The sequence below is a fragment of the Salarias fasciatus genome, chromosome 8 (genome assembly GCF_902148845.1).
Source record: "Salarias fasciatus chromosome 8, fSalaFa1.1, whole genome shotgun sequence".
Taxonomy (NCBI): Eukaryota; Metazoa; Chordata; class Actinopteri; order Blenniiformes; family Blenniidae; genus Salarias; species Salarias fasciatus.
Window position 1 is genome coordinate 7482855 of NC_043752.1, and position 16572 is coordinate 7499426.

General features: G+C 41.7%; 1 protein-coding gene across 2 annotated transcripts in view; it reads right to left on the bottom strand.

The window, feature by feature from the left end:
• The window catches only part of LOC115392880 (zinc transporter ZIP11-like), a 70041-nt gene extending 54264 nt beyond the window's left edge, over window positions 1–15777 (bottom strand). The window contains exon 1 of one of the 2 annotated variants that reach the window (XM_030097540.1): window positions 15662–15777. In XM_030097540.1, coding sequence (XP_029953400.1) covers window positions 15662–15677 — 16 coding nt within the window. In that variant the 5' untranslated portion in view covers window positions 15678–15777. Of the gene's footprint in view, window positions 1–15640 lie in introns of both variants that reach the window. The other variant, XM_030097537.1, reaches the window with a different exon arrangement.
• Between the last annotated feature and the right edge of the window lie 795 nt (window positions 15778–16572).

Genomic DNA, 16572 nt, shown 5'->3' on the forward strand with positions numbered 1-16572 from the left:
CTGTGCGGACCAGCAAGAGACGTATGAAAGGTAAAAATGAATCCCTGTGATTTTTTTTGACAACCTCCATTTATGATGATTAGTCAGGCAATGGAAAGCACTGATTGCTGGCATTAACCGCAGTACAGGAGCTAATGGACCTTTGCGAGGGCCGAACGGTGCGGACGGAGATTTTGTCAGTCACAAATGACCGCGAAGGTACGAGGACAGACGAGCTCAAACACACGCACTGACGGAGAATCTACAACAAATCAAGACAGATGACAGGAAGAGGTAGGAAAAAAAATGTCACAAAATTGAAGGAATGTAGAGAGAATACCAGGGAAGAAAATAGTAGCTGAAGAAAAATTCAGAGAATTGGGAAAAAAAAAACAACCAAGAGAACAGCCAATAAACCTGTATCCAACAATTCATTGGGCTTGGCATAAGCATGGACTGGAACAGACACAAAACGCTCCCACATTTAAACAAAGGGATGAGCAGCTGGACAAAGGCTGGTCCATGCTGCTTCTGAAGGGCCATTTGTTCACTTTGGGGTCATGTATAGTCTCCAAGTCAAACCCGTTCCATGTCTTTTGTGTCCCAGCTTCCCGATCTCAGTATCCAAAGTAAACACACTGATCCAATGAGGGCTTGTGTAATTCTCCTCAACTTGATTACTATCCTAAATCCTGAGACTGCCATTAGGATAAAGTACAACTGATGCACAACTGACACAAATCTTCCAGTGATTGCATTACATTTCCAGTCAGTGCATTCAAAGCAAATAAACCCTTTTAATTTAATTTCAAAATTACCTCAATGGACTCATGGCAAATCAGATTTGCACAATTAAAACACAATATCTGAATGCACTAATCCCACTCAAAAAGCCCCTGAAGGAAAAAAGTTTATCATCAGCAGCATTAAATGAGGGAGATTCTCCACAGGGAGGCCATTATGCTGGCTTGCTTTTCCACGCAGGGATAATTAAACGGTGCATATTTACACTTGGGAAGCAGCTAATGGCATTAATAATGGCTATGTTCGATTCAGATGTGCCAGCTTTGGCGGCAACAGTTGTTTACGCTTACTCATTGGTGAGACTCACTGGCACACCTAAGTGGAACATCTTTAAAGCGGATTAGTTGCACCTGCAAGCTCTCATTATAGCAGAGATGGGCACCTAGTGGCGCATGGCCACAGGCCTATCTCTTTGTGGCCCGTCAGCCAGTTTCCAAAAATAATGCAATATTGGCATTAGTTGTTGCCTGTTATCTCCATATTGTCCTGGGCTAGATGGTGCAATGGCCAAGTTTACATAAGAGTTTTAATTTCCTTTCAATTCCAGTTGAAAATGACCTTTTAAACACATAATTCCACATGAAAATGATTTGTCCAAATTAAAATTAATTTAACGTGGCTGGTCTATTATATTAAATAATTCCTTGATCATGTACACCTTCATTCCGCTTTAAGTTACCTTCAGTCACTCTGTATTAATAGGAGTCTTAGAAGAAATGGATATAATAAAAATAGTGGATGTATGGAAGCATTAAAATGTTGAACTTTTTAAAGCTAAAGCGTCACTTAATCAAAAAAGAAAGAAAGAAGAACAAATTAAAAAAAAATCCTGGCACTGGAGTTTGTTTACTTCCAGTAGACGTGTATATGTCAACTGATCTGCACCAAATTCTGACCCAGGTCCACACTACAGGTGTGGAGGGATCCTGAAATGCAATGTTTTGTTTTTTTCCTGTATTGATCCAAACAAGAGAAATGTCCCAGTAGAGCTCCGGTAGTGCGCTGACACTCAGGTTTTTAACAAACCTTGCCAGGTTATGAGCTGTAAAAATAGCTTGAATTCCCTTCAGCAGTCAAACTGACGTCTACCTACAGCGTTTTTAGGATGTACTGTATAACCACCGCAGACCTCAGAGAAACCAATGCTACACCAATCCTGATGGACATGTAGTGATTTCTCTCGGTGAGTCGAAACGGTGTGAAAGTACTGCTCAAGAATGAAGCAGAAAGACGATTTAGGAGATCATATAACCTAACTGCAATTTTTACCATTTTTATTTCTTCCACCTTGCAGAAAGGTGGCAGAGTGATTTTTTTTTTCTATCACAAAGGGGAGAGAATAACAAAAGGGTAAAAGCGCTGCTTTAGGGTAAACGTGTCAAGCTCTTTTCCCTACAAGGACCACATGCAGAGCTATTTTATATCAACTGTGCCTGACGAGTAAAATGACAGAAAGAAAGAACCCATAGATAAAATCTGTCCTGCTTATTACATTTAGGGCTGCAAACATTCAGAGAACAGATCACACACACTCACTTTTACAAAAAAGTGGAGTCACCCCTCCAGTACTCCATCCTGGCGTCATCCAGGGGCAGGGAGTGGGAACATCTGGAAGCATCCCTGCAGTACGAGACGCAGCTTCCTGGGGATGTTGTGTCCTCACATTCATTATTACCATGAATTCATGAATGTTTCAGACCAGGAGTCGTTCTACACGATCCAGACCGCTGCCCCCATCCTCATTCAGAGCAGTGATTTGCGAGTGCGATAACATTTATTCCTACGAGCTTGTTGTACCGTAAAATCTGTTACATGCCTGCCGCATGTGTTCCAAAGTCAGAATTGCGTGACAGAGGCATTTGTGTGAGACCGAGTCGGTAAAGAGATGCCAAGGATGAAATGGCAACGAGCCATAGCAACACCATGACACAGGGACAAACCGAGAGTGGAGTAAACAGCCAGACTTTTTCATATTTTCATTGGTCATTGTTGCCAGGCAACTGTTTGACCCCGGTGTGGATATCATGTAAGTGTGCAGACACTCATGCACAGGGAGAAAAAAATGGCAATGCCACAGTGACAAAGCCATCCACACCCCCAGTGCAAGGAGAGAAAGTCTGTCTTGTAGAAGTTAATCATGCACGCAGAAATCCAGCGAGAGGAAGCCAGAACCAGATCGAGCCAACTGATCCAATTAAAGCTCCAGAATCACACCTTCTCCTCTGAGACATCTCTGCCATCAGGATTAGCACGTTTATATGTAGCCACTAATGTGGGTATGAAGGGTCCAGGCGCCTTCAGCGATGTTGTACAAGTCTTGGAAACTGACGAGTTGCAAAAAAAAAACAACACAAACTTATGAAATCATAATGCATGAATCGACTTAAATGTCCAACGTTTATGATAGACGGTTAGTGGAGCGTGAACTTTTTAGGTTTTCCATAAGTCTGAGAGAAAAGCCACCCGTAAATAACTTAGTGTATTCCTGTGAAGTTCTAACAAAGTTTCAACTGCATATAAATTATGCACAAAGTTCAACAACATTAATTACTTCCAAACAAAGAGCTAATGATGTTGTCTGTAGTGTGTTTTTCTGTGTGTGTGTGTGTGTGTGTGTGTGTGTGTGTGTGTGTGTGTGTGTGTGTGTGTGTGTGTGTGTGTGTGCATGCACAGTGCCTGAACTGGATTCAGTGGGTGTCGAACATAAATCGCTGCATGAATCGTAAACATTAGAGTGATCAATCAACTGGTCACCGACCTTTGACCTTTTGATTACAAGGAGACAAAAAGGACGACCTGAAAAGACAGTTTTAGATTTACGATTCAAGCCAAGCTGCCAGAAAAGGTCGGCCCAGTTTGATCCGAATCGATGAAATTCCAGCGTATGACACCAGGATTACAGCAGCAAACGAGCACGCTGCCCCGAGGACGGGCTAATGATGAAGCAGCACTTCATCATTAGCTCAATTACACCAGCTGCTCTGGCTGCTGCGGGTTTTCGCTCAAAAGCCTTTTGATGTACCTGGAATGTCTCGGCTTTCGTGACAGGCATTGTAAGATACGGTCTTACGGTCGGCAGACATTCCACCTCCACTTTCATGATTTTTTTTTTTTTTTTTTTTGCCTCCTGCTCATTACATCAGATGTGTGCACAAACACGCTCCGCTGCAGCCATCGTGAGAAATATAGACTGTTCCCAGGTAACAGTTCGACTTCTGCAGGTTTATAACCAGTTGACAATCGGTCTCTGCTGTGACTTCTTTAAGAGAATGGTGCAGTTGTTTTATTATTTTTTTTTTTTTTGGTCTAAATGAGTTTATAATCAAACCTACTCAGAATAGGTATATTGGCAATTTTTACCAGCTCTTTTCATCAGAACCCTCCTGTTTGCCCATCAGGAAAAAAAGAAAAGTTGGAAAAAAATAAACCTGGCAATGCAGGTGCATAGTATTTCATTCTTTAATTAAACCACAGCTCAGAAGGAGAGTTCATTTACAACATATTTCTCCTTACCCGCCTGTCCATCTGCCTCGATTTTCTGTTTAAAATTGAAAATACTAATTAGTATGATGTGTGAATTATTATTGAGCATTTTCTGTTTTGCTTTCAGGGTGATAATTAATACTGGCTCCATATTCCGGAGTGTAAAAACCATATTTTATGTATGATGCACATTATATTTTAAAGGCTTGTTTTTCACTATATTGCCAGGAAAGCGCAGGCATATTCTGAGCAGAGATTTATTTACTTTTTTTGTATGCTGGTGAATGCTTTTCGGGACATTTAAAAAGGACTAAGCCCTCATTAATTTCGTGTCTTTGGTAAGTCTGAATGTCTGCTGCAAAATCACTTAACTGGCAGTGAAGCAGACAACAGCCCGGGGCCTGTCTCAGATTTTTATATCTCCGATTAGCAAGACGGGTTTAAAAAAAAAAAAATCCAAAAACCACTAAATCTCCGTGTGATGTATTATTAAGAAAGCCTTCATTTCCGACGTTCTCATCCTTTCATGTGCACATGCTTAAACTTTTTAAACACAACTCAAACGCTTGTTAATTCCACACAGGGTTTTCAACTTTTCCCAAAGCGTCGATTTGCACAAAACAAATGGGAAGAAGTTTTCGAGCGGATGCTCATGTCGGGACGCCGACATTAATGCTGTTAACGCGCTGATGCAACTCAAGTGTAATAGTTTCAATCAGCATATGCAGAATAACTATTTTCTATGGCCATGCTGCACATGCACAGAGGTAGCGTTTCAGAAAAGTAGTGCTTTTCCGAGTTTACACGGAAACAGGAAAAGTGGCGTTTTTAAAAAGTGGCGTTTTCAGTGGCTGCATTGTCATATAAACCATCTGCAACCTGTAATGTTGCATCATTTCAGTTTGATGGTCATGATTCAGGTTACCCAACATATTACCCATAAGGAGCTGGATAAAACCTGATCTTGTTTCTCTCTCTGTGTCTATAATTTAATCATGAGGACGATCATGATGACACCACAAAACGTAAACACATACGTATTGACAAAAGTCACATATCTAGACTGAGTACATGTATGAGGTACTTAGTAATCCTTTTAATTTGGGAATCAATCCTCCAGGAAAATTGATTCCCGATGGCATCTTTCTGTTTAGATTGTGATTAGGTTTCTATAGGCCTGGTTGTCCAAACAGCTGGCCGTTGTTGGAATATGCCTCTGGTTTCTGTCAAAGAGACTAAATGCAAGTTGAAGTTTTATGTTTAGTTTGTGCAGATACACAAGGGTTTGGTTTGTTGCTGTTATCATAATGAACTCATCTATCTGTTGCTAAAATAGGTTTAGGTTCAAATCGGTACTTACATCTCAAACCCAGCATGGTCGACTGCTAATAGACCGGACAGTTAACTCAAACATACAGATAAGCTTGAACAGGCTTCGTAAGAAACTGCAATCCAATAACTTTAATGGTCTGAGCAGCACTGCCCACCATCAATTGACTTTTAAAGTCTGTGGACTGCTCCTGTATATATTCACCTCACTTTTTATTCTTTTTTTTTTTCTTTTTTTCCAAATCAAGCCCTCTGGCATCTTGTAATTAGTGTTTTAATGGCGGCACTTAATGTTGTGTTGCATTGTCTTGAGGATAGCTGGTACAAGGTTCCTCAAATGTCAACTGCATGCCTTTTGTTTATCCGGCTCCGGTAATTGCCAATCAGTTCAAGTGAGGTGGAACTGCCAATAAAAAGGAGCCATAAAAAAAAGGTTCATTATAAGGACGATATTAATCACAGTTCAGCTGATCAGAATCCAATAATAATTATGAAGATAAACACACATGAACTGTCAATACATATGTATGTAAACTGAGTACATGCATGGGCTGTTTGGTTGTTTGTTTTCCTGTTAAATTCTGATATTAATCACTGTCTTAACAAATACAGGAATTGGAAATCATTCTTGAAGGAAAAATTGATCCATGAAGGCGTCCCTCTGTTTTCTTGATGACTTTTTATTGGCTTGGTTGTCTGCACCATTACTGGAAAACGCCTCTGGTTTCTATCAAAAAAGACTAATTGCAGGCTGAAAGCAACGGAAGTTTCGCGTCGGGTTTGAGCAGCAGCGCGAAGTAACAAGAGGAAAGATTCTATCAATTGGCCCCTCGTGGGGGTGAAAGGAAAGTAAGTTGTGGACCCAGAGGCGATTTTATACTTGACATTTTGCTGATTTAGGGGCTGCCAATGAACCTGCTGAGACGTGGAGCTCTAAAGACGTGAAGATACAAGAGAGATTTCTCCGTCTAATTAACTCCTGCACTTTCTGTTCATTTTTAACTTCTCAGGATTGACACACCACCAAAAAGGAAACAGGAGGAAGAGGAAAAGTCGAGGGGAGATTCAGAGTTTTTTTTTTTTTTGGTGGGAGAGAGAAAAGAGTTAAAGAAAAAGGAAACCGAAAGGTGAGAGGAGGACATGAGACATGAATAAAACAGGAAGTGAGACGCTGCAGAAGGCTCCGTCTTCGAGAGTTTGGAGTGTTTACCCCTTTGGTCTCACTCTACAGGGACCGGCGGTTCCTTCACCACCTTCACTCAACCTTCCTCCACTGTTACTCTGAGGCTCAGCAAAACACGAGGCGGCATTACCGTCCTTTATCAAAGAGCAATGAAGTGGGGGGTGGAAAAAAAAAGGAAAAAAAACACGGGAAGGAAACACGGAGGATATCTGAGGAGCAATCATTCTGGCCAGAAGTTATTTTGTTTAAATCCCAGATTGCCACAACCTCTCCAAGCATGAAGCATTCTGGATACTTTATTTTCTTTTTGATAAGTTAATATCCATTTACTTTTTTTGACAGCCTGTGCTGAACTTGATCTATTGCGGATGGACTTTTTTGCTTAAGGTAAAACCTGCGACTGTATTTAATTCCCATGTGTTGCAGTAACAAAGACCAAGGAAGATCCGGTCACAGTCTGCACTACTGCAGCAGTACGAGCGAGTTTCATGGACAAAATAAAGCGAACTGATTCCAAGCTGGACAAGACTATAGCCGATGTGGATAACTTTCCTCAATATTTACAAACCGCTTCTTCAACTTCAGTTAATTCAGATGCAGCCATCTTTGCCAATTACCAGATTTTCCTCTGCGGTTGGTGTTAGATCATAAAATGAAATGATGCTTTCCCCAACTGAGAACCAGAATCTTAACAGTTCATCTCTCCCCGCCCCAAAAAAAAAAAAAAAAAAAAAAAAAAACCCTTTCACAGGTAAAACCAACCTGGAAGGAATGAAACATGCTGAGTAACCAATTTTTTCACGTCTAACTGCCTGGAGAGACATTTCCTGAGAACCGACCTGCAGGTTTATTAGACCAAATTGCCCTCAGGGGGAAACGCTGGGAAATGTGGAGAATAACTTCCACACATCAAGATGCTAATTCCTGATGGAGGTTGCAGAGTATCCGGAAAGCGTTCACGGTGCTTCAGTTTTTCCACACTTTGCTTTGTTATGGCTCATTCCAAAACGAAATTAAATTTTTTTTTTTGTTCAAAATTCTACACACAATCCCAGAGAATGACAATGCTTTCCAAGTGTCCCTCGAAAACAGATATAATTTGACAATATTTTTGATAATTCTCGATCGCCTTCAAAGTCTTATAAACTAACTCTATCAACCAAAGAAAAGAAGAAATAAAAAAGAATAGGAAAAATCACCGAGCACTGTCGATTGGTCTGGGTTCACATTTTCAAAAGCAAGCATCGGACCTTCCCACAGCGCTGCATCTGCACTCCCTCAGGTGAACATCTACAAATCACTGGATTTCACAGCACTGGGATTTCGCTGTGGAAGCTGGTTTCACTTGTTTTATGCTGTAATTTTCTCCACTCGTTTCACAGCGACGAGTGCATTAAGCCTGATTGCTGCGAGGAACTTGTACATGGATGAATAAAAACAGCAACAATTAACTTAAGTTCTGGCCTGAATGTTTCACTTTAAAATGTATAAAATGTACAGGTGAATAATGTGGCTGGTGAAATACATTAAGGCTTTCATCAAAGACAACAAACACATCCCCCCTCCTCAGGATGAAAAATGGGTCATCCCTTTGCTCCGAGGCTCGAAAATAAAAGACGTATATGTACAAGTATACAATTTTGTGTTTTGAACGGTGCTTCCTGCGTGCGGTGAGATGTTCGGGTCTAATCCGACTTTCAGATTCATAGTAGAACGCTGAATTCAATCAGATGGGCTAAATCATCAGAATGCCATGAGGAACTCTTTGATTTCTCCTAATGTTAACTGAATTATTTACGATGCCATGCATTAAGGATGAGAAGGTACTGGCATAGTTTTTTTTTTTTTTTTTTTTTGAGCGCAGTCATGCGCACGTGTGCCGACACGGACGTCGGAGCGGGAACATGCTTACAAGGGGCTTCTTGCCACTTCAAATACCTGGAGAGCAGCAGGAGGCAAAGAGTGATCTATTAAACATGATTCAACACGAGTACGGCTGGAGAAAGTGGATGTCCGCGGCTAAAACTGGCGGCTTCGTTAGCTGGAAGCATGGGATGCTGTCCGGGTTCGAACTGCTTCCCGTGAACATACTGCAAGACGTGAGTTCTATCCATCAATACGCATTTCTCTGTTTAGACACCTGGTAGTTCAGCCTGTGAAAAGGCAGTGAATTTGTAGAAATCTTTTGACATTTATATTGATTGTTGAGGAAATCAGTGCTCGTAAAGACAAAAACAAACAGAAGGGAGCATCGTGGTTTTGACCCATGTCTGGAACAACCAACTGAAGTCACCGCCATCACTCAAATCGAACCAAGATCAAAACCAAACCAAACACAAACCCCAGTTGAACAAAGTCCAATCAGATTAGGAAGGTTTCACTGCATGGTCACAGGTATTAGGCCTGTGCATCAACTTTTCAAATCCAACAGTTATAGGAGTGGAACTAATCTCTCTCGCTCTTTTTTTAAGTAGAGAATAAAAACCGCAGAGAAGAACCGCAAGAAATGGAAGAATATTTAAATAAGAGGTGAGTGAAAATGACAGTAATCCACTTGAGAGACAGCACTGTGAGGACACTGTCAATCATTCTTGTTTGTGAAGGAATATTATCTTGAGACAAGCCAGCAGAAACTGAAACTCCGTCACATTAGCGAGGTTTCTGTTCTGTACCGTCTGTTTATATCATGAAAAAATCAAACAGATGGTCAGAAAAATGGTACGATTAATGCATACCAAATCATTCCCACTTACGTGACCCATTTAGATTGTATTCCTTGTGTCCATTTGCGTCAATCCGGACCCTAATTTGTGACAAATCCATACAGTCTTTATCAACTGTGTCACATTAGCGCGCTTGGAAGACGGTGTTGCATCCTCCCATGACTCACAGCTGTGGCTATTTATAGACATGTGCATCATTAATTTACCTCGCACACCTGTAAGGCCATCAGAAACTCTCATCATTCCACATAGCCTCCACTTTGTGAAGAGTGTACGGAGAAGCAGAACAGTGTTTGATGCTCCAGTCAGTTCAGTGATTCTGCTATGAGTCAAATTTTTCAGTCTGACACCAAAGTCATAGTTTGAGATCATGTCAGCTGCTTAAAGATGCTTAAATATGGGTGATTCTCGATGATAATCATTGTTGATAGATGCACTTTCAAATTCAAAATGGCTTTCAATACACACAACATATTTTTATGCTTTTCTGAACGTTTTTTTTTTTTCTTTTAATAGACGACTCGGCGAGTCCCAATTGTCCCTTTAGCCAACACCACAAGTAGCTGCCAGACACATCCCGAGTTTGAACACTGTTAAACCTGGGTCTTGGAGAGCGGTTCACTTCTACATTCAACATTTGCCAGGTTTTCTTTGTGTCCTTCGATCTCGTGCACGCTGGAGCTGTATTTGTGGCACAGACTTTTCGCAAAAAGTGAAATTGTGCAATCAAAGAGCCAACTTGAATAGCTCTGCATGTCAGAGTGACACTTGATAATGACCATCACTGACGACAATGTCAAGACGTGCAGATTCTCATTGAAAAATAAAGGATCAAATGATATGAGTTTGGCCATGTAATGGGATGTATTTTGAAATACAAACGGCAGAAATGTTGTCCAGTTTGAAAGCGAAAGCATCATGAGTCAAAATCAGCTGGCATGTTTCCCTTTGTGTTCCGAGCTCCCGATTCATTGAGTAGTCTAAGAAAGATGCTGGAAACCAATTAGTCTGGGGTTCCAAACATCGATCATCATGACAAAGACAGCACAATAAATGGCAAAATATACCATCCACATTCATATACCACACATCTATAGAACCAGATTGAGTATTGTTTTTTTCTTAAATATCTTCTGTGATGGCTGAAAAGATAGCTGTTGGACACCCAAGGGAAAAAAAAACCCCCCACCAGATTACTATCAAGATGAAGTTGAAGGCAAGAGGAAGTAAATGTTACGGCGTTTGAGCACTTTCGAATGGAAAAGAGAGAGCAACCACCAATCATGTTGAGAAATTCACCAAGAAAAAGAATCTTTGGAGATCAAAGCGATTGCTGAAAGAAGCAGAGGGAACAGTGTGCAGGAGCTCAACAGGAATTTTAAACTAATGATGCAAAGAAGAGTATTCTGGAAAATTCCATGCAGAAGCAGCTGATAGTAGAATCTGCTTGATGCAGGCGCCGACGCCGACGTCCTCGTTACTCTCCTTCTTCTGCCTTCATGCAAGTTGCGGCTGCAGATTAATGTTAAAACCACCAAAGCCATTGAAGAACAGCCCGACACGGGTTGTGAACACAAGCGCGACATGCTGAGGACGCAACACGGAACCGCTGCTACGACTACAGCACGCGGCGGTGAGCTGAGCTCAGCACTGTGCCATTTTATCCTCTTGACGTTTCCCCCGCTCTTGAAGAGACCCCGGCACTCAGGTTTAAGCTTATAACAGCACGAGGGCGAAGACTATCAGCTTCTGCGGGAACGGCGAGCTTGATGAGCTGTGACCAAAATGCATTTACTCGTTTCATCTGTTTGAAAACACGGGTCGGTATTTGCTGAAAACACGAGTTGATTTTTTTTGCTGCGTGAGCACATCAAGATGCCTGCCGGACTTGAGTTTGCAATTATCGGAGAGATGTAGCGACCGTTTTTGGAGAAGCCCTCCCTGAAGCACCGACTGTGCATTTAGTACTGAGCACAGCAGATCTGTCAAGATTTGACGTCCCGATATGCATAAGCCGTGTGCACAACGCTGTGGTGAGATTTCTATTCCGTCTTTATAAAGACTGTGGAGATTTACCAACCAATGGTTCCGAACCATTTTCCCAATGTTTTCAGGTGTAAACAGAAAACTTTCATTATGTTTTGGTTTTGGTGTTTGCTTTTCCAGTCCACACATCCTAGGCTCAATAAAAATGGCAAATGACAGCTTGTTTTATGAGGGACAAAAGAACAAATTCATAATAATTTAATAATTATTTTGCAAGAATTACCAAATAAGACCATTGGATCTTTGCTCCATAGTCAATACCACCACTGCAGTGTTGTGAGGCACTCCGTGGTAACCAAGTGGGCCGTGGGAATACCACTGATATAATATATAAGCTCTTTTCTGTTGACTGTGCCTGCTGGCTTGAAATGCCCCCCAGGCCAACCGCAGGGAGGCAATGCATTTGGAATTGATCCATAATCCTCAAAAGCTGACCGGAAACCCACATTCTGCGAATCTGAGGATTGCGGAGCTGCAGAAAATGTAGCATGAATGTAAACAATGGGCAGCGGCCGGGAGGTATCGGTGCATTTGGGAGCACTGAAATGATGGTATATAATATTTTAGGAGTGGAGACGTGTTACTTCAGCTCATCAGAACAGAGCTGCTGTCAGTCTCTCTGCTCAGAAATAGACTCGCCAGTATTTCAGGTACTTGAAAGCGTGACTTTCTAAGTTCAGTTTGCTTCCTGATTGAGGACCTCTGGCTGTGAGCCGCGACGAGAAACTGAAAGCGAAACATCAGAGCTCTTTTGATGGCTCTGAGTTAATACAGAACGTGCAGCAGTGGTACCTGACAACCTGCCTGCATATCAGCGACCTGCCAACGTCCCAGGAGTTTGAAAATTACCAGAAAATGCCATTATTATTGAAAGACTCCAGCATGAATGTGGAATCACTGTGACAGTAAGTGAAAAAATATGAGGAATGAGTCAGATGAAATGAATAAGATGTTCATGCATGGTCTCGAAGGACTTAACCCGAAAATGAATGGATTTTTCCAACTATTGTAATAAACGGTGATGCGAGGCAGCAATCAAACAACAGTGTGCATGAATTATCGTACTTTTTTTTTTTTTTTCTTCGAACAGTCAGCCCTGGATGTCAGGAGGGAAATGTTTGTGTGGAAATGATAAGATCCACCCCGACTTATTTCATTTATCTGGAGGCCAGCAGCTGCGGATGGTGGTAACCTGAAGATGCTCACTGGACTCCAGATTAGTTCCTCAGGTGTGATGAGTCAGAACGTTTGATATTTGAGAGTGATGGCCATGTTGAAGGAAACAAGATGTTTTTTGCACTTTTCAAATTTACCATCCTTTGCTCTTCATTAAAGGACCCCAAAAGCCGAAGTCACACTGTGGGTTCGCTAATTAGACCAGACGAGAGCATATGTCACTGCTGCAGACATAAACATTTCGCCACCTCCTTCGGTCTTTTGTTAATTAGGCAGTGATGTAAGACTCAGAGGGAGATGCTAAATGAGAGACAAGGCAGACAGATGAGGTGGGAAAGTTTGTGCTCGATCGAGAATGTCCTCCAAAGGGTGATTTATTTCATTTTTCCTTCATACTTCAATTAATCGAGTGAGAAAACATGTACTCCAGGTACATTAGTGAGAGTTTCGCATAAAGAGGACAACGGCAGCCTTGTAAAAGGAAAATCCCGCAGAAGTGAGCATTTTTCCCCCACAACTGCTGTAAAAAACCAAGTATTTAGTTTGGGTTTTGTTTTTTATTTCTGTGCTTTAAGTGTGTTTTACGTCACCCTGGTTTCATTTCATGCAATACCATCCTGTCACATCGCCACACTTTTTGTTCCGGCTGTTTCTTCGTCCGTGTACACGCTTATTCTTGTGCACTTGTGATATTTCATCACTCACCGGCCAAACACTGCAGTGGATATTATTCGCAGTGTGCATCCGGGTAAGAACGGTCCAAATATTCCCATGTGAACATGCTAAGATGACAGATTAATGAGTCTTGGAGTTATTTCGGCGGTGGCACAAAACGGCACTGCGGGTGAGCAATTATTGTCTATTGAGATCTGAGCTAATTGCGACAGATGCGGCGCATGGAGAGGTTTGTGGCTCTCCATTGTAAAGCCGGATGGTGTTGACACATTTCCCCATCACTTTGGGAATAGTGAGAAATGAGTGTGTCACAACTAGTGCTGAAAATATGCAACGGTTACCTTCATTCTTTAAAAAAGAAAATTCCTAGTGATTCAAAAAAAAAAAAAAAAAAAAAAAAGAGTAACATGTCGAAGTGTCTTTGAGCAAGACACTGAATCCCGTTTTCTTTGATGTTTAAGAATCAAGACTTGAAGAGGTGTAGAAATCAGAGGTACATCGTGTACTAACCAAAGAAATGTCCGGTCGTCAACAAGAGCAGAGCGGATACACAACAAAAAATGAATCTCATATGAATCTGAACGGTAATTATGGGAAAAGCTCTGTTGTCTATTTGAGGTTGGACGTTCTCGAACCACCCCAAATAACCCTGAACGTTTCAGCTCGGTCCGACCGCCGGTCGAGTGTTTGATTGCAAAAACTAAGAGAAGCTTCTGAACATCTGCTTCCAGTTTGCTGTAAAAAAGAGAAGTGCATCTTGTTCTTTCTTTTTGCGTGACTTCAAACCAAACTGTCACAGAGTGATTCATGATAATTTCCTAAAGGTGAGTCAGGCTCAGCCCTCCGTTGGCATTTCCTGACTAAAAACCAGTGAAACGCAGAAACAAACTCCTTTGGGTGTAATTATGATAAAAGACGCCTCTTCCTCCCCCTCCTCTGTCACTTCTTGGTCATCACTATTCGTGAGTTAGTGGCTGGAATATTAGAATATATATTTTTTATTGGAAAGCTCTTTGTGGCGTATCTGTAATATGCTGTCAGTTACTCCAGCTTCAGTAACAATATTTGCTCTATTTGCCGTTGCGAGTAATCGGATTACTGATCAGGAGCCTGCATAAAACCACTGCTGTGCTCAGAGTCCCCTGAAGACACTCGATGTATGATTCTCACTCTGAGAGCAGCATCTGACACACACACACACACACACACACACACACACACAGACGACCGATTTTCTTTCCTTGGTCTGTTTATCAAGTTTCTTTGAAAATCCTTTTCGCTCATTTCACCAATTTGTTTTTTTCATCCTAATTTTCCACTCGACTCCACTTATGGAATCAGTTATGCATTTTGTTTTTGTTTTTTTGGTGTAATAACTCATTACTCTAAAATCTTCTGTGATTTGCAGAGAGATTTAAAAAAGTGCTCTCATAATGCAGCAGCGCGGCTGAAAATCTGCTCCGTCATGTGTACGATCCATCCAAGTGTGACGACGGCGCCGAGCGAAATGTTGCATTATGAACGTGACTTGCTGGGGACGCCGTTTCGAGACGGCTGCTTTTAGAAGGAGGCGCAGCTCAGAAACCGCGGATCATTTCCCAAGAGACGGCCAGAGTGGAACGCCATTCCGAGTTAGTCAGAGAGCAAGTGTGATTCAAAGAAAGCTGGTAAGAGGGATCGGCGCAGTGTGAGGACAAGTTAGAAGTAGCCATCAAAGAAGCATGAGGAGAGCGTTCACAGCGCCGCCGATACAGTCCACTGAGTGCATTTCCATCCCGCATTAATGCAACATCGTTAAAGGGAACCTGATAAAATGCAGGGGGGCGTTGGGCTTTTTAAAAATGACGTTCTTTCTCTGCCACAATTAGCTGCTTTAGCTTCAATTTGTTCTCTAAACTTACTTCTTGATCGGTAGTTTGACACCAGCCTCTTTTCAAATGCCATCCCAGGAAAAAGTCAATTTCTGTAAAATCTCCATGAACTCACTAATGCAGTTCTTTGGTCAGTTCTCGCACTCGAATGTCACCAGTAGGACAGAGACTTTAAGAAAACAGAAGATCCCTGTAAGCTTTGCTCATTAATGCCGTGAACTGCACTCGCCACAGCACGGTGGTGAAAAGTGGGACTGCAACAGCGACTGCTGTGAACGCTTGGATACATGTGTCGGTTGCATTTTCTTCCCAAAAAAAAAAAAAAAAACCAGCATGAAAGAGCTGCTGTGGGTATATGAAGGGAGGCTTGCCTGAGAGCGGTCCGGCTCTACCTATCCTGATGCTCATCTCGTCAGGGTCCAGGTGCTGCAGCGACGGCTCCTCCGATTTCTCCTTGGTCGGCTTCGAGTCCGGGGCCAGAGCCAGAGCAGTGTGGGGGTCAGTGCCGACACCCTGAGGACCACAGAAGAAGACGGATTTAATCACTTCTATTCCATGCAGACATATACTCCAACTTAAACGGGAATTCGGGAGGAAAATGATGCGAAATTAACTTTACAGCTCTTAAATGCTACTTTGTGGCTTTTTCCTTAAAAAGGGATGAAGCCACTTGGACAAGATGGCAAAACGTCCTCAAAGACTAAATCCAGTTGACCTGATTCAACTGCTGAAATGTGAAGAAACTGATTTAACTGGTTGATTTTAAATTATTTTAAATCGAGTCCAATGAGAAATGCATATTACTTTACATAAGCGCCGATGTCTCTGAAAACGGGCTTTCATCGCCACATGCAACAACTAAACCGTCTGCATTATATAACCGTGTGAAAGTGAGACTTTTAAAGCTTCACAGTACGCGAGTGTCATTAGTTTTACTGCAGACATCTGGAGCTGTAACATTTACCCCGCGTCGCGTCGCTGCTGTGCGCTGGATTGATTTGGAGACTCTTCAGTTCAATCTGTGTTTCATTCACACCAGTTTCATTGGTCTCATGTGAAACAGAGCATCTGAACAAGATCAATTAAATTCATTACGCCTTTAGGTTTTTTTTTTTTTTTTTGCTTTTGTCTTTTCAGGCACGCAGGTTTAAAACTTCAAAACATCGTGTAAATGCAGCTTTAGTCTATTTTCAATTGTTAGACATAACTTATTTCACTCCAAACTAATTAGCAAAGGGAAAATTGAATTTGTAACTTTTTGACTGTAGAGGAAGGAAAAAAAAAAAAACTAAAGACTTTTCAC